Below are 26,690 nucleotides of genomic sequence, written 5' to 3' on the forward strand. Positions count from 1 at the left end.
GCGATACTGGGATTTGAACATGGAATCTTGTATTTGGGAAGCAGGCATTCAACCACTTGAGCTACATCCACTTCCCTTGGTTCTTTTTTTAATCTATATTGATCTATAATCTATTCTTATGCCACTAGACTGCTCTAATTACTGTGGATTTCTAGTAAGATTTTTTTTAAAGATTTAGTTTTTAATTTATTTCTCTTCCCCTTTCCTTCCCCCCAGTTGTCAGCTCTCTGTGTCCATTCACTGTGTGTTCTTCTGTGTCCACTTGCATTCTTGTCAACAGCACCGGGAATCTGTGTCTCTTTTTGTTGCATCATCTTGCTGAGTCAGTTCTCCTTGTGTGTGGTGCCACTCCTGGGCAGGCTGCACTTTTTTTCGTGTGGGATGGCTCTCCTTATGGGGCGCACTCCTTGTGCATGGGGCTCCCCTATGTGGGGGACACCCCTGCGTGGCATAGCACTCCTTGCGCACATCAGCACTGTGCGTGGGCCAGCTCACCACATGGGTCAGGAGGCCCTGGGTTTGAATCCTGTGGTAGGCAGACACTCTTATCTGTTGAGCCAGATCTGCTTCCCTGTAATAAGTTTTGAAATTAAGAAGTGTGAGTCCAACTTTGTTGCTCTTCTTCAAGATTGTTTTGGCTATTTGGGCCCCATGCAATTCCATATGAATTAGAGGATCAGCTTTTCCATTTCTCTAAAAAATACTGCTAAAATTTTGATGAGGATTGCATTGAATTTGTAGATTGCTTTAGGCAGTATGGTATCTTAAAAATATCAAGTCTTCCCATTCATGAATATGGGATGTCTTTCCATTTATTTTGATCTTCTTTAATTTCTTTCAGCGATGTTTTATGTTACCGTATACAAGTCTTTTACCTCCTTTGTTAAATTTATTCCTAGGTATTTTATTCTTTTAGATGCTGTTGTATATGGAATTGTTTCCTTGACTCACTTTTTTGATTGTTCCTTATTGGTTTATAGAAACACACTGGCTTCTGTGTGTTTATTATGTATCCTGAAACTTTCCTGAATTTGTTTATTAGGTATTTTAGTTTGCTAGGCTGCTCACAACAGATACCATAAAATGGGTTGGCTTTTAACAATGGAAATTTATTAGCTTACGGTATTTATTTATTTATTTTTTATTTGGCTTGCAGTTTTGAGGCTGAGAAAAATGTCTAAATCAAGCCATCATCAAAGCAATGCTTTTTTTCCTGAAGACTGGCTGCCATTGACCCTTGGGTCCTCTGCCAAATGGCAAGGGACTGGTCAGCATCTTCCTGTCTCTCCCTTCTCTTCCGGGTTTTGTTTCTTTTAGCTTCTTGCTTCCATGGCTTTCTCTTTTTGTCTGAATTTTATTCTCTTATTAAGGAATACAGTAAGAGGATTAAGACATATCCTGAATGCGGTGAGTCATACCTTAACTGAAATAGCTTAATCAAAAGATCCTGCTTATAATGCATCTACACTCCCAATAATGGATTAACTTTAAGAACATGTGGACTATCCTGGAAAATGTGTTATGTGCACTTGAGAATAATGTGTTTTTTCTGCTTTTGTTGGGTGGAGTGTACTATATATGTCCATTAGTTATACATACAATTGGTTAGTAGTGTTTTTTTTTTAGGAGGTACCAGGGATCAAACTTGGGACCTCATGCATGTGAAGCATGGGTTCAGCCACACCCGCTCCACAGCAGTGTTGTTTAAGACCTCTGTTTCCTTATTGATCATCTGTTTAGATGTTCTACCAGTTATTGAAAGTGGTGTATTGAAGTCTCTAAGTATTACCGTAGAACTATTTCTTTCTTTAATTTTATCATTTTTGGGGGCTCTGTTGTGAGGTACATGTACATTTATGATTATTATATCTTTTTATTGGATTGAATTTTTTATCAATATATAATATGCTCCTTTGTCTCATAATCTTTTTTGATTAAAGCCTATTTTGCCTGACAATAATCCAGCTCTCTTTTGATTACTGTTTGCATGGACTATCTTTTCCCACCCTTTTTCTTTCAACCTCTTTGTGTCTTTGTACCTAAATTGAATTTCTTTTAACAGCATATAGGTGGTTCATGCTTTTTTATCTAACCTACCAACTCTGCCTTTTAATAGGAGAGTTTAACCCATTGACATTTAAAGTAATAGCTGAGAAGGAAGAATTTACTTCGGCCAGTTAGCTATTTGTTTTCTCTTTTTTTTCTCCTTCAGTTATTCCATTACTTCCTTTTTTCCCCCTGGTATTTAATTGCTCTTCAAAGTTAGCATTTTGGTTCCCTTATTTTTTATCTATATTATTTATTTATTTATTTATTTATTTATGTTTTTAAAAGATTTATTTATTTATTTAATTTCTCCCCCTCCCCTGGTTGTCTGTTCTTGGTGTCTATTTGTTGCGTCTTGTTTCTTTGTCTGCTTTTGTTTCTTTGTCCGCTTCTGTTGTCATCAGCGGCACAGGAAGTGTGGGCGGCGCCATTCCTGGGCAGGCTGCACTTTCTTTTCACGCTGGGCGGCTTTCCTCACGGGCGCACTCCTTCCGCGTGGGGGCTCCCCCACGCGGGGGACACCCTTGCGTGGCACGGCACTCCTTGCGCGCATCAGCACTGCGCATGGCCAGCTCCACACGGGTCGAGGAGGCCCGGGGTTTGAACCGCGGACCTCCCATATGGTAGACGGACGCCCTAACCACTGGGCCAAAGTCCTTTTCCCTAGTTATTTTCTTAGTGGTTATTTTTGTAATTACAGTTAACATCATAAACTAACAACAATCTAGTGTAATTAGTACCAACCTAGTTTCAGTAGGTTATAAACTCTCTCCTCCTATATATCCATCCCTCCCCTTTATATTGTTATTGTCTCAGATAGTTTTGCGTTGTATGCCCATCAACACAGATTTTTATTTTTTTTATTTTTAAGTTTTAAAAAAATATTTTTATTTATTTTTAAAAGATATATAGATCACATAAAATGCTACATTAAAAAATATAGGAGGTTCCCATATACCCCACTCCCCACATCCCCCACTTTTCCCACATCAACAACTTCTTTCATTAATGTAGTACATTCATTGCATTTGATGAATACATTTTGGAGCACTGCTACACAGTATGGATTATAGTTTACATTGTAGTTTACACTCTCTCCCAGTCCATTCAGTGGGTTAAGGCAGGATATATAATGTCCTGTGTCTGTCCCTGCAGCATCATTCAGGATAATTCCAAGTTCCTAAAATGCCCCCATATCACACTTCCTCTTCACTCTCCCTACCTCCAGCAACTCCTGTGGCCATTGTCTCCACATCAATGATATAATTTCTTCCATTGCTAGAGTCACAATAATTCTTTAGTAGAATACCAGTAAGTCCACTCTAATCCATATTTTTTTAAAAAAAAGATTTATTTATTTATTTAATTCCTACCCCCCCCCCCCCCCCCCCGGTTCCCCCGGTTGTCTGTTCTCTGTCTCTGTGTCTATTTGCTGCGTCTTGTTTCTTTGTCCGCTTCTGTTGTCGTCAGCGGCACGGGGAAGTGTGTGCGGCGCCATTCCTGGGCAGGCTGCACTTTCTTTCGTGCTGGGCGGCTCTCCTTACAGGGCGCACTCCTTGCGTGTGGGGCTCCCCTATGCGGGAGACAACCCTGCGTGGCAGGGCACTCCTTGCGCACATCAGCACTGCGCATGGCCAGCTCCACACGGGTCAAGGAGGCCCCGGGGTTTGAACCGCGGATCTCCCATGTGGTAGACGGATGCCCTAACCACTGGGCCAAGTCCGTTTCCCTGTCTTTGGATTTTGATGATTTCACAATAATGTATCTTGTAAGATCTCTTTCAGCTTGTCTTTTCTTGCTTGTAGTTCATTGAGCTTCCTGATTGTGTATATTTATGTCTTTCATCAGATTGGGAAGTTTTTGGCCATTATTTCTTCAATATGTTTTCTGCTTTTTTCTCATCCTTCTGGACTCCAAGGATGCATATGTTGGTACACTTGATGGTCTCCCACAGGTCCCTCAGGCGCTGTTCATTTTTCTTCTTTTTTTCCTTTTTCTTTGTACTCCTCACACTGTTTAATTGTTTGGTCTTTAAGTTTGCTAATCCTTTCTTCTGCCTGTTCAAATCTGCTGTTGAATCCATCTAAAGAGTAATTTCATTTCAATTACTGTACTTTGCAGCTCCCAAATTTACTTTTGATTCTTTTTTTTTTTTTTTAACAATTTCTATCTCTTTATTTTGTTTAGGCAACATTTTCCTATTTTCCTTACTTTTTTGAATACATATTCCTTTATCCCATTGAACATATTTAAGAAAGTTGATTGAAAGTCTTTGACTCAATGAGCAGACATATGAGGGAGCTGTCTCAGGGAGGAGGAATAAATATTTAAAACTACATGTATCAGGGGAAGTGGACTTGGCCCAATGGATAGGGCCACATGGGAAGTCTGCGGTTCAAACCCTGGGCCTCCTTGACCCGTGTGGAGTTGGCCCGTGCGCAGCGCTGATGTGCGCAAGGAGTGCCATGCTACGCAGGGGTGTCCCCCGCGTAGGGGAGCCCCACTCTCAAGGAGTGTGCCCTGTAAGGAGAGCCGCCCAGTGCGAAAGAAAGTGCAGCCTGCCCAAGACTGGCGCTGCACACAGGGAAAGCTGACACAAGAAGATGATGCAACAAAAAGAAACACAGATTCCTGGTGCTACTGATAAGGATCGAAGCAGTCACAGAACACACAGTGAATGTTGATACAAAGAGCAGACAACTGAGGGGGGGCAGAAATAAATAAAAAATAAATCTTAAAAAAAATACATGTATCAGAAAAGACAAGGAAAGATGACTGTAGTATATAACGGAGGAGAGGGGAGAAGCTACAGAAATATATGTAAAATACTGAAAATAAAAAGTCTTTGACTAATAGTTCCAATATATGAGATTCCTCAGGAATGGTTTCTGGCAAATTCCTTTTTTTCCTGTGAGTAGGCCATACTTTCCTGTTTCTTTGTGTATTTGGTAATTTTTTGTTGAGAACTGGATATTCTAGGTCTTATGTTGTTATAACTCTGGAAATCTAATTCTCCTACTCTGGGATTGCTAATTTTTAAAAAATCTATCTATCTATCTATCTATCTATCTATCTATCTATCTATCTATCTATCATCTATCTATCTATCTAATCAACTATCTATCTTTGGTAGTTGTTGTTGAGACTGAGCTGCCAGTTTGTGACTTCAAAACAATTTTTGCTCCCAAACGGGGAACAGTAAGAGAAAAGAGAGAGAGGAAAAATAGACACTGCCATTTTAAGACCCGTCTGGCACTTTTTCCTGAGGGGGTTGGAATAGTGGCTGCTGCAGGGCTGGCCACCCTCAGAGCCCCCCCCCCCAGCAATCTGAGTAGTTGATTGAAAACAGTGTTCAGTGATATGAACCCTCTCGCCCTCCCCCAGGTTTTGAAGGAGATTTTGTAGCCCCCTCTGAACCTTTAAGCTGAGTCAGGATCCCAGGCTGTCCTCACTGCTGGCTGCTGCGCAGTCGGGGGTGGAGGGGTGGGGCATGGGGATGGTAGCCACTGTATGAACGGTGGAATTTATCAGTACTTACTACAATTTACCAGCCTCATTATTCAGCCTTTTCTTGGATGCTGCATGGTGTTCCACTTGACTCCAGAGTTTTAAAATAGTTGACTCAGATGATTTCTTCCATTTTTATAGTTGTTTTGGTGGAGGGACTGATTCCTGGAGCTTGCTACTCTACCATCTTTGCACAGTCCTCCAATTGATACAATTTTAGATAATTAATTTTCTTACATCTGTCTTCATCATTTCTGTAATTATCTGGCCAGCATTTCAAAGTCTTTAAAGTGACTTAAAGACTAGAGTTCTTTTGTGTCCAAAGCAGAAAGTAAAATACTAAATATTGTAAATATTCTAAAATACAATAGAAATCCTTAAGTAATTTTTTAGTCGCTCCATGAACAATGACTACTACATAAAGAAATAGGGAAAATTCCTTTGCTTTGAAACCTTTTATCTTTTTTCTTTAACCTTCAATTTTGCTGACAGTATGGTTAAAAGTTGCCTAGCATTCTTAACAGAGGAACTCATGTTTCTGATGTTATTTCCCCCCCTGACCTTAGAAGGGCAGTTTATGTGTTTTTCTTTGAAACAGAGCATGAACATGGACAATTTGGCTCCAAAGCACGTGCTCCTAACTGGTTCCTAATGCTGTCTCTTATCATCATTCATTTGTTTAGCTCACCGACGCATTTACGGAGCACTAGGCTCTGTTCTAAGTGTTGGGATTCAGGAGTGATGTGATCTTTGACCTTAGGTAACTCAGATTCTACTGGGGGAGACAGACAACAGACAAGGCAAATAAATATATACCATGTGTGGTGATGATAGGAGATAAGAAGAAACACAAGATTAAGGGGCTGAAGAGGCATGGGAGAGCGAGTGGCAGAGCACGTGTTAGATGCGGCGGTCAGGGAGGGCCTCTGAGGTGGTGCTCTCTGAGCTGAGTGCTGCAGCATGAGGAAGCTGCCATGTGGACATCTGAGAGGAAAGTTCCAGGCAGAGGGAACCACAAGGGCAAAGGCCCTGGGGCTGGTGTGTCTGCAGCAGGTGAGTGAGGAGGAAAGATGGTGGCGTGTGGGAGGGTGAGGAAAGCACGTGCGGATGGCCCTGTAGTCCATGATTAGGCCTGGGGTTTTTACACTAAGACCGGAAGACTCTGGAGGATTGTGAGCAGGACAGGAATATGCTTTGACTTAGGTTTTCACAGGAGTCCTGGGGTGGCTGCTGGTGTGTGTGTGGAGAATGGACTGTGATGGTGAGGGGGAAACAGAGAAAGGAGCAGAAACTACCCAGGTTGTCTGTTCTTGGAAACAGAGTAGGATCCTGACTCTGCCCCTCAGCCTCAGGACAATTGTCCATTCAATCGGCCCCTCTATTTATTAGAGAAGTTGTGAGCTTAGAAACAATCATGCATAACAAACAGGATTCCCGTACATCACCCTCACAAAACTCTGTGGGGGGGCTGGGGCATTATATGGGATCTCTGTCCTTTCTGCTGGTTGTTTTGTAAACTTACAACTGCTCTAAAAAACACGTACATCAAAATGTGAAGGCAGATTCTGCAGTTCTTAGCAGCTTCATGTTTTCATGGGTTCTTAGTCCTTTCTTTTTTTGGAAACATTCAGCCTTCTTTGGTGTTTCAGTCATCTGTTTAGTTCTGAGGCCACGGAAGTGGTGAAATCAAGGCATCATCAAGAGATTCTGTCACACCAGGTTGCAGCTGAGGGCGGTCAAGCACATGGCAGGACAAAATGCGGGTCTGCTTGTCTCTGTCCTCTGCTCTGGGCGTCGTCTCTCCAGCTGGGAGCTGCTCCATGGGCCTAGCCTCTTGGGGGCCTCTTTCCGTGCCTCTGTGCCCTGCTGATTCCAGCCTGTGGCCTCTGGGATCTCTCCTTCTGTCTCTGAGGCTGTTTTTCTGTTCCAGGCTACAACTCTTGAAAGACATCTGCTATGTGCCAGGAACTTTGCTGAGTTCCTGGCACCTAGTAGGGATACATAGTAGAGATACAGCCATTACCAGACACTCAGAGTTCATGCTATTATGGAGATTACACCTCACTTGGGGATACAAATACTGAATTATCCCCTCACCACTATGAGTTGTTATTCATTTATAAAACCGATATATTTATCGAGCTTATCAGGCATTGCCTGAGGTACAGCTGTGACAAAATAGACAAAGCCCCTGACCTTCTGGCTGTGACATTTTAGTGGGGGAGACAGTCAAGAAGCAAGACAATAAGAAAAATATCGATTACATTGTATCGTGGTAAGTCTAGGAGAAAAATGATTTGGGAAAGAAGGAGACATATAATTCCAAGTTGGAGTAAGGGTCAGGAAGGAAACAGCAGGGTTTCTATATTAGATCCCTGGTGGTCAGGAAAGTCCCATTTCTGGAAAAGAGGTTATTAAATTCTTTTGTTTATCAGAATCACTTGGGGACTGGGGTTTGTGTTAACAATATAAAATTTTGGTGCCAGCCCCAGCGATGCTGGCTTAGTGGCCCTGGGACAAAGATGTATCTGGTCCCTCTGGGCCATATTTTGAGATAATCTGGCCTGGAGGGGTGGAGGCAAGGCAGTCTAGGTGCTCAGAGCCCAGAGTATGATGGCAACAGCTCTGCCATTTTCCGGCTATGTGTGATCTTGAATAAGTCACAGAACGTCTCTGCACCTCAGTTTCTGCTTTGTAAAGTAGGACTAATAATAGTGCCTGGCTCCTCGGGCTGCTGTGAGGATGAAATGAGGTCATGCACACGAAGTGCTTGGCACCGTGGCAGGCACAAAGGAGGCACTCAATGCTTTTATGTTGCGTCTGTTACCATTATGAGAGGAATAAAGGAACCAAGGCTTAGGAGGCTGTAGTTGCTGAGAAAGGATAGAGAAATGAAGGAAGAACAAAGAGAAGAGAGCAAAAAGGCGTGGCAGGGGTGGAGGTTATAGCTGGTGGCTCGATGGCCACTAGTGTTCACTGAGCTCACCCTGAGTGTGCGAGGCACCGTCGTGGGGCGGCTTGGTCAAGACTCCTACCTCATTTAATTTTTCCAGCAGCTGTCTGAAGCCCGCCTGTAGAATGAGTACCCTGGAGACTCTGGGAGATTAAGTTGCCAGGTTCCCCTAGATAGTAAGTGGCGGAGCTGGGATTTGAACCAAGGTGTGTCTAGGCCAAGCGTCCAAGTCTTAATCCCTAAGTGGTTCAGCCAGGCCCTGAAGTTTCAAGCCCATTCCATTTCTTGCCCACGGGTGGAAAGACAGACATTGGGAACCAGGAGTCTGGCTCTCCAGTCTCAGTGCCACCACTTCCTGTGTGTGACTGGGTAAGTTAGGAAGCTTAATCTCTCTCTGCCTCCATTTGTCCATAAAATAAGGTTAATAATCATACTGACTGTTGGACCACATACCTGACATGTAATAGGCTATTAACAAACGTTAGTTATTATTTTTGTAAATTTTATGTAGCTGCTGGGTGTCATTTCACGTAAGTCATTCAATCTTTCAGACCCTCATTGCTTCCAAAGAGGCATTGTATTAAATGAGAGAGTACTTGCTTAGCTCAGCTGCCTGACAGAAGGTGGCTCTTATCTCCTGCTTCTCCTCCAGGCATGGCTCGCCACCGCTGCCACTTTCTTAGCAGCCTGGGACATTTTATATTATTATTTGACTATAATTTCATTGATTCTAAAATGCCACTGATAAGAAGATGCACCTTTCATTTGCCCACTAATAAGTAAAATATTTGTCAATTAGACTGTGACACAATTGTAAGATGTTAAAATTAAGAGATGTAATATTATGGGAAAATATGCGTTTCAGAATGGTGGCAATAGTAACTAAGTGCCCAGATTTCCAGGGGACCCGCCGCCCAGCTCTGGCCGCGTTTACCAGCCGAGGCCACAAGGGGGCGCCTGTCCGGCTGGACTAGCCTGGCCCCCAGGTTCTCGGCAGCTCCTGCCCCCGCTCAGCGCCGCCTACGTTTCCTCCGCCCGCAGATGATTCTCAGGCACCGGCAAACATCGCTCCAGGAGCTCCGCAGACATGAGGACTTCCTCCTTAAGCTCAACCAGGACCTGGTCAAGACTATCCAGGATATGGAGGACAGCACGGCCCTGAAAGTGCGGAAGATGCTGCAGCAGCAGAGCATCCTTGGGGTGAGACCTGGCCTCATCTCTGAAATGTGGCGCAATAGCACCCACTCCATAGGTGGGCTGTACCTGATACACTGGAGGTGTGCCCCCACCAACGTTAGCACACATGGATATATCCGTGTAACCTTTACAGCCACCCAATAGGGTGGATACTATTATCACCCGCATTTTACATACAAAGAAATGGAAACAGTTGCTCAAGTGTCACCCAGCTGGCAATTGCCAGGATCTGGACTGTTTCCACTATTTCTTACTGCCCTCAGCCCATGGGTGGTAACTTCTGGTCTGTGAATGAAGGTGTGGAGGACAAAGCCAGCACCGGTGAGCACCCTAAGCCTCTTCTGGCAGAGGCTGGGTGCTGCTGGGTGAGAGGGCTGAAGGGTCACAGGGGGCCTGGGAATTTGGGCTGGAGAAGAGTCCGAGAATATGGTTTTATTTGGAGAATTAAGCTCCCTCTGACTGCATGGTCTGTCCAGGGAGTGAGGGATTGCATGCACCTGGAGCCTGCGAGATGACAGTTTGGGGGGACCAAGGCCTAGGAGATCTACAGTTATTCAGCCCAAGGAACATTCTTCAAACATTCTCCAAACCTAGACCAAGTTGTTCTCTGATTTTTCTCCATGGATACGTCGATCCATTTTTTTTTTTTTTCATTCTGAGTGCCAGCAGGGGGTGGGGTCTTTGGGAAACAGCTGTCAGCAGGACGCGCTTGTTCACATTGAGCCCACGTTCCAGTCCACGCAGACAGTGAGGACGCCTTGTGCGTGGACTCATGTGGGTGGGGCTTGCGGAGTTCAGAGGGGACGGGTCGGAAAGTTTTCCAGAGAAAGTGATGCTTGGGCTGAAACTTGCCCGAGGCGGGGTTAACTGGTGGGAGAGGAAACTGCAGAAAGCCTGGTTAATGGGGAGCACAGCTGCTTAGGGAGCCACGTGCTCTTCAGAGCAGCTGGGTGATGACGGGACCGGAGAGAGATCAGGTTAGCACAGGCCAGGTCAGCAGGACCTGGTGAGCCAAGGTAAGGAGTTTGTTCCTTAGCCACAGGGAGCCATTGGAGAGTTTTAAATCATCAGAGAGGGTCATGGTCAGCAGTTTTTCTTAGTGTAAGATCATTTTGACTGCTGTGTGGAGAACGGATGTAAGGAGGACCAGTTAGAAGTAGCTGCTCTAACATTTCAGGTGGGAGTGGAAGGGAACTTGGATAAGATAGTGGTAGTGGGGATAGAGAGAAGAGCGAGTGTGACGCCGTTTGGGGGCTAAAATCTATACGACTTGGCGACATTGATGCCTGGGATCAGCTGGTGTGGCTCGGTGTGTGTAAACGGCTCAGGGTGGGTGGGAGCAGCGAGGAAGGGATGGACAGGGCAGTAGGTGCCTGTTCTCCAGCCTTTGGTCTGGTCGCCTTGCCTGGGAGTGGGAGGAAGTGCTGAGAGGCCTCAGCAGGCTGCACCCCCAGCCCCAGCCCCCGAGAACCCACGCCTTTGCAGTGCGACAAGCTGGGAGAGAGCTGACCCCACCACTCCCGCAGACGGTCATCAACATCTTGGAGCACTCGAACAAGGAGAGGCTGCAGGATTTGACGCGTGAACTTCAGGAGTGGGAGGAGAAAGAGGAGACTAAGATGAACAGTAAGAATCCCTTGGGTGGACTTGGACTCCTTGACCCTCACCCCTGGCCCTTCCAGGGGGTCTGCTGAAGAGCGTTCACCTTGCACCTGCCCTTGAGAATGGAGTTGCTAAAGTGCAGAGCTAATCTTAGTGGGCCCTGCGTGCTCTCCAGGCCCTGTGTGTCTTTATGAGCACCATCTCAGTCAGTACAACCACCTGTGAGGCAGGGACTTTTCTGCCATTTTACAGATGAGGAAACTGAGGCTAAGGGAGGTGAAGCAGCCTGCCCAAAGTTACACAGCCAGGGGCCAGAATCCAATCCCAGCCTGGCTCTATTTCCTGCCACGGCCCTGGGGGAGTCAGTGGCTGGGCCAGGACCCAGGCTTGTTGGCGTCCCTCCCTCCAGGTCTTGTGGTCTCTTTCCCCTGAGTGGACTGTGAGCCTTTTGAGGGGGGGGGGGCGGTGTGTCAGGCAGTCTCCTGCCTTGGGGATGCCTTCCTTGGAGGGATAAGGATAGACTTTGTTATAGCCTTGCCGTGGTTGCCAAGGTCGCCCATCTCCCTGGTCTCATTTCCTTGGGAGCTGAGGAAACAGAACCAGAGAAGGATGGGTCTTGGCGAGGGTTGTATAGCAAGTCACGTGCAGAGCTGGGGCTAGTCAGGGATCTGGCACTCAGTTTAGTTGGTGGAGGACTCTCTAGGGTAACTTTTCTACACTTTCGGCCTTGTGTGAGCTGATCTCAACCAGACACCACTCCGTTGGCTAGGGAAAGCCGTGTTTCTGGGAGGGGTCCTTGAGGGAGGATCTTACTTCCTATCCCTCCTGACCTTCCCTGTGCCCCATGCCCCTGCCCCCCCCAGATCTGAAGCAGCAGGTAGAGCAGCTGAATGCTAAGATCAAGAAGATCCACGAGGAAGTGAGTTTCCTGAGCACTTACATGGACCACGAGTATCCTGTCAGGTCAGTCCAGATCGCCAACCTTGCACGCCAGCTGCAGCAGTTGAAAGACAGCCAGCAGGTAGGAGGGCCTCTGCCCCTGCCCCTTGGCCCCTGCAGAGGCAGGGCTGGTGACCAGTGCCCTCCTGCTGGTCCCAGGATGAGTTGGAAGACCTTAACGAGATGCGCAGAATGGTCCTAGCAACTTTGTCCAGCAAGATTCAGAGGAAGAAAATAAACCTTCTGAAGTCTCTGGTCGTGGTGAGTGGCCAGGCTGTTGTGGGGGGTATGTGGGCCCATTCCCAGCCCTGCTCTCTTCCCATCCTCCATCTCCAGGCCCCCACACCTGCAGTCTCTATCGTGCCCTGCTGCCCAGGAAGAGGCACTTGGGAACAGACCTCACCTTCCTCCGCAGAAAGCCCAGCAGCCCCATCAGGAGGCCCTTGTACAGAAGATCCGGGATAACCAGGACCTTGTGAAGTGCATGGACAAGTTCAGAGCAGTGAGTAGGCTAGGAAGGCGATGGCCCCTCTGTGAGGCAGCAGAGGGGTGGCTGGTCCCTAGGACCTGGGGGAGGCAGGCTTGTCCTGATGTGGTGCTCAGGAAGTGTCTGGCTCTGGTGCCAGCCTTCCTCCTTCCCGGTGCCATTCCTATCACTTGTCATTTATCTGGGAAGAGGTTTAAAGCTGCCCTAGGCCTCACTTCATTATCCAGCATCATTGCTTCTCGCCCATTAGCAACATCATCAAGCATCACCCACTCACCCATTTTATTGTCATTCATCACCCCCCATCTTCACCCCTTAATTCTTATCATTGACCATCACCATTGTCATTGTTCATGAACTTCACCATCATCACCCTCTCCCATTACACTTACATCATTTTGCACCTTTATCATTTACCAGTGTGAGGGACCTTCATCTCTACCAGCCCCCATTAATTCTCATAATCAAGCAGTGCTGTCCCTTTGCAGCGCTGTCACCATTCTCCACGATCCCCTCCCCTTTATCGGCACCACCCACCAGTTACCTCGCAGTGACACAGCCCCGCCCTGCACCTCTCTGCAGTCCAGGCTGGCCTCCTGACAAAGGCCAGGACATTTCCCCAGATGTCTTTCTTTTAATACATAAATAAGTAAATTTATTTAATTTGGAGCCATTTTGCTTCTCAGTTCTCCCCTGCTCTGTCTCTCCCCTCAGTTTATTGACCAGTTTCAGGAGGAAATACCCATATTAAAGGCTGAGGTTGAAGAGCTCCAGGCCCAGCTCCTGAAACCCCGAGAGATCATATTCAAGGATGTACTGCTTCAGAGACCCAAGTATGTGCTCTTTCTGCAGCTGCTGCTTAGACAAAGCTTGCTGTGGGCTGGTAGAGCCCTGTGTCCTCCGGGAAGGCAGCCCGCTGGAGAAGGCACACGTGGGTTTTTGCCTCCGCTCTGCCGCTGACCATGCCTAAGTCCCTTCCCATCTCTGCGCCTCACTTTGCCATCTGCATGCAGGCAGGCTGGGATAGGAAACCGCTAAGGATCCTTCCAGTTCCCAGGTTCCATGTTTTAACCAAAACGGTGTACCCTTAAGCTCCTGGGTTGTTCAGAAAGACAGTTGGCTCCAGGGAAGAATGTCTGGGAAGACACCCTGTAAGGAGAGAAGCATGTCCACTGCTTGCAGGCTTCTGAGCCCAAAGGAGGGACTCGCTTCCTTAACAAACATGTTTTTGCCTTCCCTCCCTTGGGTCAGGCCCCGTGAGGTTGGCTTGGAGATCTCACCAGGCCAGGTGGCTCTGTGATGGCGCCGCAGCTCCCTGGGACTCCATGATCCATTTGTGACAGATCCTGGCATATGTGAATTTTAAAATGTTTCATCATTGTCTCTTTCTCTGTCTCCTTTCTTTGTATTACTTCTCCATCCTCTTCCTCCCCTGCCTATTTTTCTTCATTCTCTTCCTTTTTTTTTAAAGCAGCTTTAAGACATAATTCACACACAATACTTTTCCCCATTTAAAGTGTATAAGTCAAAGGTTTTTAGTAGATTCAGAGTTGGGCAACTACTGCCTCACTCAATTTTAGAAAAAATTTAGCACCTCAAAAAGAAACTCGATACCTTTCGTTATCACTTCCCTGTCTCCCCCACCCCTATCCCCCCATCCCTAAGCAACAACTAATCCATTTTTCTCTCTGTATACGTTTGTCTATTCCGGATATTTCATATAAAAGGAGTCATATAACTTTCTTTTGTCACTTAGCCTACAAGTTCCATTCCTTCTGTATTTATCAGTATCCCTTTTTTTTTTTTTTTAAGATTTATTTTTATTGATTTTCCTTCCTTCCCCTCCTCCCACCCTGCTGTTTTTGCTGTCTGTGTTGTCTTCTTTTATCATTTTCTCTCTTCTAGGATTCGCCGGTTTCGATCCTGGAGACCTCTGATTGGGAGAGAGGTTCCCTGTCAATTGCACCACCTCAGTTCTTGCTTTCTGTGGCACTTCACATTGCCTCTCCCCTTGTCTCTCTTTTGATGTGTCATCATCTTGCTGTGTGACTCACTTGCGCGGGGCACTGGCTCACCACAAGGGGATTTGCGTGGGCACTCATGTGGGCATTGGCTTGCTGTGCGGGCACGCTTTCTCTTCTTTTTCAGCAGGAGGCCCCAGGGATTGAACCCAGGTCCTCCCATATGGTAGGCAGGAGCTCTATGACTTGAGCCACATCTGCTTCCCTCAATATCCTTTTAGTGGCCACAAAATATTCTACTGTATGGATATACCACATTTTGTTTATCAGTCCATCAGTTGATGGAAGTTTGGATAGTTTCTACCTTTTGGCTGTTATGAATAATGCTCTATGAATATTCATGTATAAGCTTTTGTGTGGACATGTTTTCATTTTTCTTGGGTATACACCCAATTAAATTGCTGGGTCATGTGGGGACTCTCTGCTTAACCATTTGAGGAACTGCCAGACCATATTTCAGAGTGCCTGCAATATTTTACATTCTCACTAGCAGTGTATGAGGATTCTGATTTCTTCACATCTTTGTCAACGCTTGTTATTATAGCCATCCAGGTGGGTGTGAAGTGGTATCTCATTGTGGTTTTGATTTATATTTCCCTTATGAGGAGAATAGTTTCATCTTTTTTGGTCATTTGTATATCTCTGGAGAAATGTCTTTTTAGGTCCTTTGCCCATTTTTTAAAGGGCAGATTAAAAAAATTTATTGTTATTATTGAGTTGTATGAGTTATTTATGTATTCTGGATACAAATCCCTTACCAAATATAAGATTTGCTAATATTTTCTTTCATTCCGTGCATTGTTTTCATCTCTTGATCATGTCTTTTAAAGCATAAATGTTTTAAATTTTGATGAAGTCTGGTTTATCTGTTTTTTCTTATGTTGCTTGTGCTTTTGATTTTATATCTAAGACACCATTATGAAGATTTACTTCTATGTTTTCTTCTAAGAGTTTTAGCTCTTATATTTATTTAGGCCTTGGATCCATTTTAAGTTTTCTGTATGGCCTGTGGTGGGGGTCCAACTTCATTCTTTTGCCTGTGGATATCCATTTTCTCCAGCACCATTTTTTGATAAGACTATTCTTTCTCTGTTGAATGATTTTGACACTCTTGATGAAAATTAGTTTACCATAGACATATGGGTTTATTATTATTTTTAAAGATTTATTTTTTATTTATTTTTCTCCCACCTCCACTCCATTGTCTGTTCTCTGTGTCCATTCCCTGTGTGTTCTTCTGTGTCCACTTGCATTCTTGGCAGCACCGGGAAACTACGTCTCCTTTTTGTTACATCATCTTGCCATGTCAACTTTCTGTGTGTGCGGTGCCACTCCAGGGCAGGCTGCACTCTTTTTGCATGGGGCGGCTCTCCTTATGGGGCGCACTCCTTGCCTGTGGGGCTCCCCTAAGTGGAGGGCACTCCTGCGTGGCACAGCACTCCTTGCGCGCATCAGCACTGCGCATGGGCCAGCTCACCACATGGGTCAGGAGGCCCTGGGTTTGAACCCTGGACCTCCCATGTGGTAGGCAGATGCTCTATCAGTTGAGCCAAATCTGCTTCCCTGGGATTATTTCTTGACTCTCAGATCTATTCTGTCGATCTACGAGTCAGTCCTTGTGCCACAACCACACAGTTTTGATTATCCTCTTCTTTTTTGTTAAAAATATTATCAAATTTACAAAATGCCTTCTAAGTGCCAGGCACTGTGTGAGTGAAAACAAACCCTGGCCCTTTGACCATAGAGCCAAGGAGGGTCTAGATATTAATTGATGAGCCACAAATAAATGTAAAGTTGCAATTGAGATAAAAGCCATTGCAGGTGAGGTACATGGATCTGAGAGAGGGTATCCCAGGACAGTGATAAGTCTGGGGCAGTCAAGGAAGAATTCCCTGAGGATGGAACATTTGAGCTAAGATCTGAGAGATGTATAGGAGTTTACTGGGCAAAGGGAGAGCTGAATAAAGAACATTTCTGGGTGGCAGTGCTGGGGTCTCTGGGGACATGATAAAAAGGTACCCATAATTCCTGAGTTCTGAACACATTGAAATAGGACTGTCAGGGGTAAAGCAGACGTGGGCCAGATGATCACTTTTATTTTGATGAAGTTGATTTTAAAGAATGTGGGTCATGTCCTAGGCACATTGATGTCTAAATACTGAATTCAGAATTAGGCAAATTGACCCACCTGGTCATGGTGGAGCTGGAAGTGGGTGGAGCCAGTCCTGGGAGCAGAGGAGAGTGTGTAGTGCCCTGTGGGCCGATGATTCCTGAGGGAGGAAGGGACTGGGGTACCCAAGCTCATTCATCCCTCCAGACTTCCCACTCGGGTGGTCAGACCCCTTTCCAGGGGCAGAGTGAGTAGAAGGATGAAGAGAGGCCAGGAACACTAATTGATGCTCTTCCAACAAGGAAACACTGCAAGTTGGGGAGAAACTTTCCCTTCTAAAAAGTGCAAAGGGCATGTTGCTGAGCAGAGCTTCTCTAACTTAAACATGCATAGGAATCATCTAGAAATCTTGTTAAAAAGCAAATTCCAAATCATTAGGTCTGGAGTGGGACTCAAAGGATTTTTTTTTTATATAAATATTTTAAAAATGTATTGAAGTATTACTATTCAAACATACATGAACAGTAAGTGTATAGTAATAGTTGTGAACTTACAAAACAAACATATATACCATCATACAGGACTGTCATACCTTACCCTACCACCAGTAACTTCCATTGTTAAACATTTTATTTTATTTATTTTATTTTTTTTTAAAGATTTATTTATTTATTTAATTTCCCCCCCTCCCCTGGTTGTCTGTTCTTGGTGTCTATTTGCTGCGTCTTGTTTCTTTGTCCGCTTCTGTTGTCGTCAGCGGCATGGGAAGTGTGGGCGGCGCCATTTGTGGGCAGGCTGCTCTTTCTTTTCACGCTGGGTGGCTTTCCTCACGGGCGCACTCCTTGCGCATGGGGCTCCCCCACGCAGGGGACACCCTTGCGTGGCACGGCACTCCTTGCGCGCATCAGCACTGCACATGGCCAGTTCCACACGGGTCAAGGAGGCCCGGGGTTTGAACCGTGGACCTCCCATATGGTAGACGGACGCCCTAACCACTGGGCCAAAGTCCGTTTCCCCAACATTTTTTTTAAGATTTGTTTTTATTTATTCCTGTCCCTGCCCCGCCCCATTCGCCCCATTGACTGCTCTCTCTGTCCATTTGCTGTGTGTTCTTCTGTGTCTGCTTGGATTCTTATTAGGCGGCTCTGGGAACTGATCCTGGGACCTTCCGGAGTGGGAGAGGCGATTACTCTTGCTCCACCTCACCTCCCCTGTTCCGCTACATCTTCTTATTTTCTCTCCTCTGTGTCTCTTGTTGCGCCATCTCTTGTCATTGGCCGGCATTCCTGTGTGTGTCGGCTTTTCCTGCACGAGGTGGCATTCTCACGAGGGCAGCTCTCCTGCGTGGGGCCGCATTCCTGCATGGGCTGGCACTCCTCATGGGCCAGCTTGCCCTCACCAGGAGGCCCCAGGCATCGAATCCAGGACCTCCCATATGGTAGACTGGAGCTCAATTGTTTGAGCCATATCTGTTTCCTTAAACATTTTTAACTAATAATTAAAAAGCATTGTCAAAATATTACTACTAAACAAAGTATTTTTCCCCCAACCCACCCTATGATTATTATTATCTTTATATCATTTATATATGAACATATATAAGCAATAAGTATATAGTAAAAGATGTGAACTTACAAAGTAAACATGCATAACATCATACAGGGGTCCCATACAACAACCCTCCAACACCTTGCATTGTTGTTCATACAAATTGTTCATACAAATTATGAAAGAATATTGTCAAAATCTTACTACTAATTATAGTTCTATTCTTATGTTTGGTGTATTTTTCCCCAACCCACCCTATTATTAATTTTTAAATATATTTTTATGACAGAAGTTGAAACTTATGAAACAATCATGCACATGTGCAGCATTCCCAAACGACACCCCTCTATCAACATACCACACTATGGAGGAACATTTGTTACAGATTCTAAGATAATATCATCTGATTGTTACCATGTCCATAGTGTCCATTTGGCACACATTTTTCTTACTGCCCCATTATCAACACAGTATATCTTTGGCATAGATGCAAGAATATTATTTCTGCTATCCACAGCCCATAGGTCACTTCAGTTGTATCTTTCCCATGTTTCTTCACATTCCCACCACCCTGCAATAGTGATGTACATTTGCTCTAGCTACACTCTTGCATCTGTACCATCAACCACAATTCTCATCCACCTCTGCATTTACTGTTATTCATTTCCTAGATTATTCTCTAGCATTCTGTCTATTGGCATTTACATTCTTAGACTACCATTTTCAGCCACATCCCCATTTATAAACTAGCTGTTCCTCACTATGTGTTACCATCTACTTTACACATTTCCATACTTTTACAGTAAAGCTAATTAAAACTTCTACATACATTAAACATCAGTAGTCCATCTCAGTCATCCTCTTATCTCCTTTAAGTATCTACCACCTACCACCAGGTCTTGAAGATATTTTCCTACATTTTCTTCTAGAAGCTTTATTGTTCTTGCTTTTATATTTAGGTTTTTGGTTCATTTTGAGTTAATTTTTGGATAGGATGTAAGATAGGGGTCCTCTTTCCTTCTTTTCCAGTTCTCTCACCACCATTTGTAGAATGGACTATTATGCCCAAGCTGGGTGGTTTTGACTGGCTAGTCAAAAATCACTTGACCATACATGTGAGGGTCTGTTTCTGAACTGTCAATTAGGTTTCATCAGTCTATGTGTCTTTCTTTATGCCAATACCATGCTGTTTTTACCTCCGTAGCTAGATAATATGATTTAAAGTCCGGAGATGAGAGTCCTCCAATTTCGCTTTTCCTTTTTAAGATGATTCTGGCTGTTTGGGACCGCTTACCCTTCCAAATAAATTTGACAATTGTGTTTTCAGTTTATTTTAAAAATGCTGGTGGAATTTTTATTGGGATTGCATTGAATCGGTATATCAGTTGAGTAGAATTGATATCTTAATGATATTTAATCTTCTAATCCGTGAGCATGGAATGTTCTTCCAATTATCCAGGCCTTTTTTTATTTCTTTTAACATTGAGTTGGGGCGGTGGACTTGGCCCAGTGGTTAGGGCATCCGTCTACCACATGGGAGGTCTGTGGTTCAAACCCCGGGTCTCCGTGACCCGTGTGGAGTGGCCCATGCGCAGTGCTGATGTGCGCAAGGAGTGCTGTGCCACACAGGGGTGTCCCCTGCGTAGGGGAGCCCCACGCGCAAGGAGTGCGCCCCGTAGGGAGAGCTGCCCAGTGCGAAGGAAAGTGCAGCCTGCCCAGGAATGGTGCTGCACACATGGAGAGCTGACAAAACAAGATGACACAACAAAAAAAGAAACACAGATTCCCATGCCGCTGACAACAACAGAAGTGGACAAAAAGGAAGACGCAGCAAATGGACACAGAGAACAGACAACCAGGGTTGGGGGTGGATGGGGAGAGAAATAGATAAATCTAAAAAACAAAACAAAACAAAACAAGAAACATTGAGTTGTAGTTTTCTGAATACAAGTCCTTTACATCATTGGTTAAGTTTATTCCTGAATATTTGGGTTTTATCTGTCATATTTTATTTTCACCACTCTTTTGACAGTTTTAGTTACTTTTATTGATACGATCTTCATTTCTAGACTCTCTTCCAGACTCCTCTCTCCTGTTTTTTCTTTTCAGGCTCTAGCATACCCTTTAGTATTTCCTGAAAATCTGGTCTCTTGCTTAGAAATTCTCTCAGGTTCTGTTTATCTGTGAATATTCTAATTTCACTTTCATTTTTGAAAGACAGTCTTGCTGGATATAAGATTCTTGGCTGGAAGTTTTTCTCTTGTAGTTTCTTAAATATATCAGACCACTGTTTTCTTGACTCCATGGTTTCTGGTGAGAAATCAGCACTTAATCTTATTGGATATCCTTATATGTTATGCATTGCTTTTCTCTTGCTGTTGTCAGAATTCTCTCTTTGTCTTTGGCATTTGACATTCTGATGAGTATGTGTCTTGGAGTCGATCTATTTGGATTTTTTCGTATGGGAGTATATTGTGCTTCTTGGACAGGGATATCTATGTCCTTCAATAGGGTTGGGAAATTTTCTACCATTATTTCTTCACATATTCCATCTCCCCCTTTTCCCTTCTCCTTCTGGGACACCCATGACACATAGACACATATGTTTGCACGCCTTTTGCTGTCATTTAGTTTCCTGAGACCTTGTTTAATTTTTTCCATTCTTCATCTGTTCTTTTGTAGGTTCACTTTCAGAGGCCATTTCTTCAAGCTCACCAATCCTTTCTTCTGCCTCTTCAAATCTGCTATTATATGATTCCAATTTTTTTTACATTTCATTTATTGTGCCTTTCATCCCATAAGATCTGCTATTTTTCTATGTATGCTTTCAAATTCTTGTTTGTGCTCATCCAGTGTCTTCTTAATATCCTTAATCTCTTTAGACATCTCATTGATTTTATTAAGGAGATTTGTTTGAACATCTATGATTTTTGTCTCAGCTCCTCTATATCATCTGGAGGCTTATCGTGTTCCTTTAACTGGGCCATATCTTCCTGTATCTTGGTGTGGATTGAAGTTTTTTGTTGGTGTCTTCGCATCTGGCTTACTAGAGTATTTTTTCCGGGTGCAGTTTTTCTCTTTAGTTTAGGGCTTCCTGCCATTTCTCCCTTGCTTATTGTGCAGTAGGAGCCAAGGATGTATTTAGTGCTATAAGCTGTGGAGGCTCAAGCTGCTCTCATTATCCCAGGGACCAATGAAGCTTCTCCCAATTTTCTCCTTTGTCAGAGGTAGGGACAGAGTCACAGCTGCATGAAATAATCCAAGTCAGGCAGCCCTAGACTGTAGTTGCCCAGAGAGACTGATGAAGCTTCATGGCCATTTCTCCCTTGCCTGGGGCAAGGATGGAGCTACAGGTGTGGGCAGCAATTTATGCAGTGTGGGTCCAAGATGACCATGGTTGCCCCAATAGACTTCTGTTTTTTCCGCCTGTGCCAGCCAAATATACCTGCCGTTACCTGGATAGGCTGTTGCAGGGCCTGCCAGCCAACTCCCTACCAGAGGTGGGGGTGATGCCTAAGCGAGGGCTGCAGGCTGATCTGGGTGAAGAAACCAGTTCCTACTGTCACTGTGATTTTCAGTCGCCCCGCCTCCCCTCATTCTGGGGATGGAGTCAAAATGGTGGCAACTGGCCTCTTTCTGACCTGGTTAAAACTTTAGCTGTTCTTAGGATTATACTCTAGCCAACTGAATCCATCAATCAGTGGCCGAAATCAGTGGCCAGCCGTCTCCTCGTCCTCTGTTTTTGGGAAATGGAGCTTCAAATTCCAGCCACAGAGCAGCTGCTGGGGTGGCTTGTGCTGCCAAAGTAGGATAATTACCGGCCTCCACAGCTTGGCCAGTAATTTCCCGGAGAGGTTGGCTCACGTCCCCGCCGCTTCCTCCCTGCCAGAGGTGGGTCTGGGGCCTAGGCTAGAGCTGCAGTCTGACCTGGATGGAAAGAAGCCAGTCCCTCACCAGCACTGTGATTTTCAGTCTGCCCCGCTTCCCTTCGTGCCAGGCGCGGAGTTAAGACAGCGGCTCCCGGCCTCTTTCTGACTTGGACAGGCTCAAACTTTAGCTATTCTCAGGATTGTACTTTAGCCCATTGAGTTTACTCATCGGTAGCTGAAGTTGTGCCCAAACATCTCTTTCTCCCCCGTTTTTGCCAAGTGAAGCTTTCAATTCCAGCCCTGGAACAGCTCCCCAGGCAGCTTGTGCCTTCAGTGGAGGATGGGCACGAGCCTCTGTGGTGTGGAGTGCTCCACTTACAAATCTTCTCTGCAGATGGGCAGTCTCCTCCTTCCATTCCTTCAAGGATGTTGCAGGTTGCTCTTCTGGCCTCCTGGAGCCCCCAAACAGGTGCTTCAGCTAGCTCCAGAGAGCTCTGGGGGTTTACTAACAGCCCTGAAGCAGGAGCTGACTCTAGGAGCTCCTTACTCTGCCACCATCTTGAGATACAATTTTTAAAAAACTATTATTATGAAAAGTTTCAAACATACAGAAAAGTAGAGAGAATATCAAAATGAACATGTAGTTGCCCACCATCAAGATTTAAAAATTGTTATATTTTTTGCCATAATATTGACTTCTTGGCTTCATCTTCATTCTTTCCTTTGAAAAATTTTGCTGTAATATTGTAAATTACAGAAATCCTGACACTTCACCCCCAAATACTTCAGTGTGTGCCTATAGATTACTGATCACTGAAACCATGAGAGTGGATGAGATCCCCTTGGGAAAGAGCATGGGGAGTGTAACCCGCAGCCTCGTGTGTTGGTGCGGGACCTGGCCGCCTTGTTCCTTTCATGACAAGAATGCCTGTCGTTTCCCGAGCACACGTTCCCTCCTGTACTGTCTCGTTTAATCCTGCCCCTGACTGAGGTGGGGATTGTCACCATCATTTCATAGCTGAGGAAACCACACGTGGTGGGTGCTTGTCACACGACCAGTGGACGGCGGAGGGTCAGGGAGGAGGAACGGCTCGCTCGAGGGGACAGAGCCAGGTTGCCAACCCAGTTGTCCTGACTCCAGAGAGACTCCAAGGGCCTTGGCACCTCACAGGCTGAGTTCTTGCTCCTTCTTTTTTTTTTTTTTTTTATTGACTTTGTAATAATATTACATTAAAAATATATATGTGAGGTCCCATTCAACCCCACCCCCCCCCACCTCTCCCCCCCCCCCCAGCAACACTCATTCCCATCATCATGACACATCCACTGGATTTGGTAAGTACATCTTTGGGCACCTCTGCACCTCATAGTCAATGGTCCACATCATGGCCCATACTCTCCTCCATTCCATCCAGTGGGCCCTGTGAGGATTTACAATGTCCGGTGATTGCCTCTGAAGCACCATCCAGGGCAGCTCCATGTCCCAAAGACGCCTCCACCTCTCATCTCTTCCTGCCTTTCCCCATACCCATCAGCCACCATGTCCACTTTTCCCAATCCAGTGCCACCTCTTCTATGTGGACATTGGATTGGTTGTGTCCATTGCACCTCTATGTCAAGGGGAGGCTCAGATTCCACATGGATGCTGGATGCAATCCTCCCACTTTCAGTTGTAATCACTCTAAGCTCCATGGTGTGGTGGTTGTCCTTCTTCAACTCCATCTTAGCTGAGTGTGGTAAGTCCAATAAATCAGATTGTAGGTGCTGGAGTCTGTTGAGGCTCAGGACCTGGCTATCACATTGTCAGTCCAGAGATTCAAATCCCCTAAATATATCTTAAACCCCAACATTAACTGCACCTCCAGCACATTAGCATGAAAGTCTTATGAAGGAAGATCCCATCTGAGTCCAGATTCATCACACATAAACACCATTTCCAAAGAGGGGCCATCTGACCTGGTAGTTAACCCCATCGGCCATGACCATAACTCCCATGGGTCTCTTTAGCCCTCAAAGGAACCAATATCTGGGGGTTGCATCTGCTTTATCTGTCTCTCTGACTCTGCTCAGTTGTTCTTGCTCCTTCTTGACCTCAGACCTCTTTAGGGAAACATTAGGCCCATCAAACGCTCTCCTTTTCTGTGTTTGACTTCTGTGTCTGTATCTGTGTGTGCACATTTGAGCTGCAAGGTCACAGGTTTTTTTAAAAATTGTGGTCACACATATAACACAAAATATTCCCCCCCCCCTTTAAGTCTACAATTCAGTAATATTAATTACATTTACAGTGTTGTGCTACCATCACAACCATCCTTTACCAAACTATTTTCATTGCCCCAAAGAGAAACTCTGTACCTATTAAGCAATAATTCCCCTTTCTTTCTCTCCCCAACTCCTGGTAACTTCTAATCTACTTTCTGTTGAATTTGCTTATTCTAGATATTTCATATAAATGAAATCATGCAATATTTGTCTTTTTGTGTCTGGCTGCTTTTGCTCAACATGATGTCTTCAGGGTTCATCTATGTTGTAGCATGTATCAGAACTTCATTCCTGTGTATGACTGTATAATATTCCATTGTATGTATAGGCCCCATTTTATTTATCCAGGCATCTGTAGATTGACTTCAAGTGTTGTGAATAATGCTTCTATGAACATGGGTGTACAAGTATCTATACAAGTTCCTGTTTCAATTTTTTATTATATTCCTAGAAGTAGAATTGCCAGTCACATAATAATTCTATATTTAACTTTTCAAGGAATTACCAAACTATTTTCCATAGTGGCTGCAACATTTCACATTTCCAACAATGTACAAGGGTTCCAATTTCTCCATATCCTCACCGACCTTGTTATTTTATGTTTTTTTAAAATTTTTTATAAGTAATAGCCATCTTAGTGGGTATGAAGTTGTATCTTACTGTAGTTTTGATTTACATTTCCCTGAAGACTAATGATGTTGAGCATCTTTCCATGTGCTTATTGGCCCTTTGTATATCTTCTTTGGAAATGTATCTATTCAAGTCCTTTGCCCATTAAAAATTTTTTTGGGGGAAGCAGATGTGGCTCAAGGGGTTTAGTGCCTGCTTCCCACTTGGGAGGTCCTGGGTTTGGTTCCTGGTGTCTCCTAAAAAACAAACAATAAAAATACGAACAACAAGCAAAACAAATGAAAAAACCCACTCAGGAGAGACGATGTGGCTCAGTGGTTGAGCACTGGCTTCCCACATATGAGGTTCCAGGTTTAATCCCTAGCCCTGTACCTAAAAAAAAATTTTTTTTTTTTTAGTTGTAGGATTGCTTTATATACTCTGGAGATTAAACCCTTATCAGATATATTATTTGCAGCTATTTTCTGTAGATTGTCTTTTCACTTTCTTGATAATGTCCTTTGATGCACAAAAGTTCACAGGTTGTGTTTGGGATGGGGCTACCCCAGTAAGTATTAATGCTCTAAAGAGTAGGGCCACCCTGAGGGTGTGCCTCCTTGTATCCCCCAACTCTAGCACCCCTTCTTTACACCACACCTTCCTTCTTCCCACCAGGTGCACCCCAGACATGGACGTCATCCTCAACATCCCTGTGGAAGAGCTGCTACCCTTCTAGATGGCGATGCCATGGACCACCCCTCCCCTCCCTGCTCTCTTCCTTACACCTGGAGCCTTGAATTATCTACTTCCAAGCCTGTGTTTCCGTCTAGACCCTCTGAGCAGTTTCCTTCCTTCCTTTCCCTTCCTTTTTCCTCCCTTTCTCTCTCTCTTTCCTCCCTTTCTTCCTCTTTTTGTCTTTTTTCCTTCCCTTCTTTCTGGACAGGTGGGTGCTGCTGTTTGGGTCAGGCAAGAATCCCAGCCAACTCTGCCCTTCTTATTTACCAATAAAGCAAGATTTGATTTGCTCTTTACCAGTACCTGGGGAATCCCCAGCTATCCCTTGCAGAAGATGTAATCTTCATGGACTTCATCTTAAGATAAGGGGGGCAGCTGTACTGACTACATGTGAGGCTCAAAACTTCTCCAGCAAGAGTGCTGGATGGACTTCCCTGCTGGGTGTCCAAGGATTTGTGGCTCTAGGCCTTTACGTCCCTGGTACAGTAGCAGCTCAGCTACCCTTCCAGTTTGAGCCCGGATATGTTGTAGCCAGTGCCAAGGTCACAGGGGAGACTCCTGTTTCAGTTTAGTACACCTGGTGACCTGTTTGGTGTTTACTGCTGATGGCCATCCTCTCCCAGTCCAGCCATTTGTCTGTCCACTGCCTTACCCCATCCATGTGAGGGCATGGACACAAACTCTTACTCAGGTGCTTAGTTAATGCACAGCTCCACACTATATATAGTATGCTGTGATGAGCTTAGAGATGTGTCGTCCAGATGCCCTTCAAGAAAGGACTTGTTGCTGCAGCTACTGGGAGTGC

General features: G+C 44.9%; 1 protein-coding gene across 4 annotated transcripts in view; it reads left to right on the plus strand.

Annotated features, from left to right (window-relative positions):
- The window catches only part of C24H20orf96 (chromosome 24 C20orf96 homolog), a 56,017-nt gene that overhangs the window by 15,653 nt on the left and 13,674 nt on the right, over window positions 1-26,690 (plus strand). For 2 of the 4 annotated variants that reach the window (XM_058286849.2, XM_071211627.1), the window contains 7 exons: window positions 9,548-9,706; window positions 11,230-11,329; window positions 12,169-12,326; window positions 12,404-12,505; window positions 12,660-12,746; window positions 13,446-13,564; window positions 25,826-26,181. In XM_058286849.2, the coding sequence (XP_058142832.1) occupies window positions 9,548-9,706; window positions 11,230-11,329; window positions 12,169-12,326; window positions 12,404-12,505; window positions 12,660-12,746; window positions 13,446-13,564; window positions 25,826-25,886 (786 nt within the window). In that variant the 3' untranslated portion in view covers window positions 25,887-26,181. Of the gene's footprint in view, window positions 1-9,547; window positions 9,707-11,229; window positions 11,330-12,168; window positions 12,327-12,403; window positions 12,506-12,659; window positions 12,747-13,445; window positions 13,565-25,825; window positions 26,182-26,690 lie in introns of those variants that run through there. The other 2 variants (XM_058286848.2, XM_071211626.1) reach the window with 1 other exon arrangement.

This window comes from Dasypus novemcinctus, chromosome 24 (genome assembly GCF_030445035.2).
Source record: "Dasypus novemcinctus isolate mDasNov1 chromosome 24, mDasNov1.1.hap2, whole genome shotgun sequence".
In the NCBI taxonomy this organism is placed as follows: Eukaryota; Metazoa; Chordata; class Mammalia; order Cingulata; family Dasypodidae; genus Dasypus; species Dasypus novemcinctus.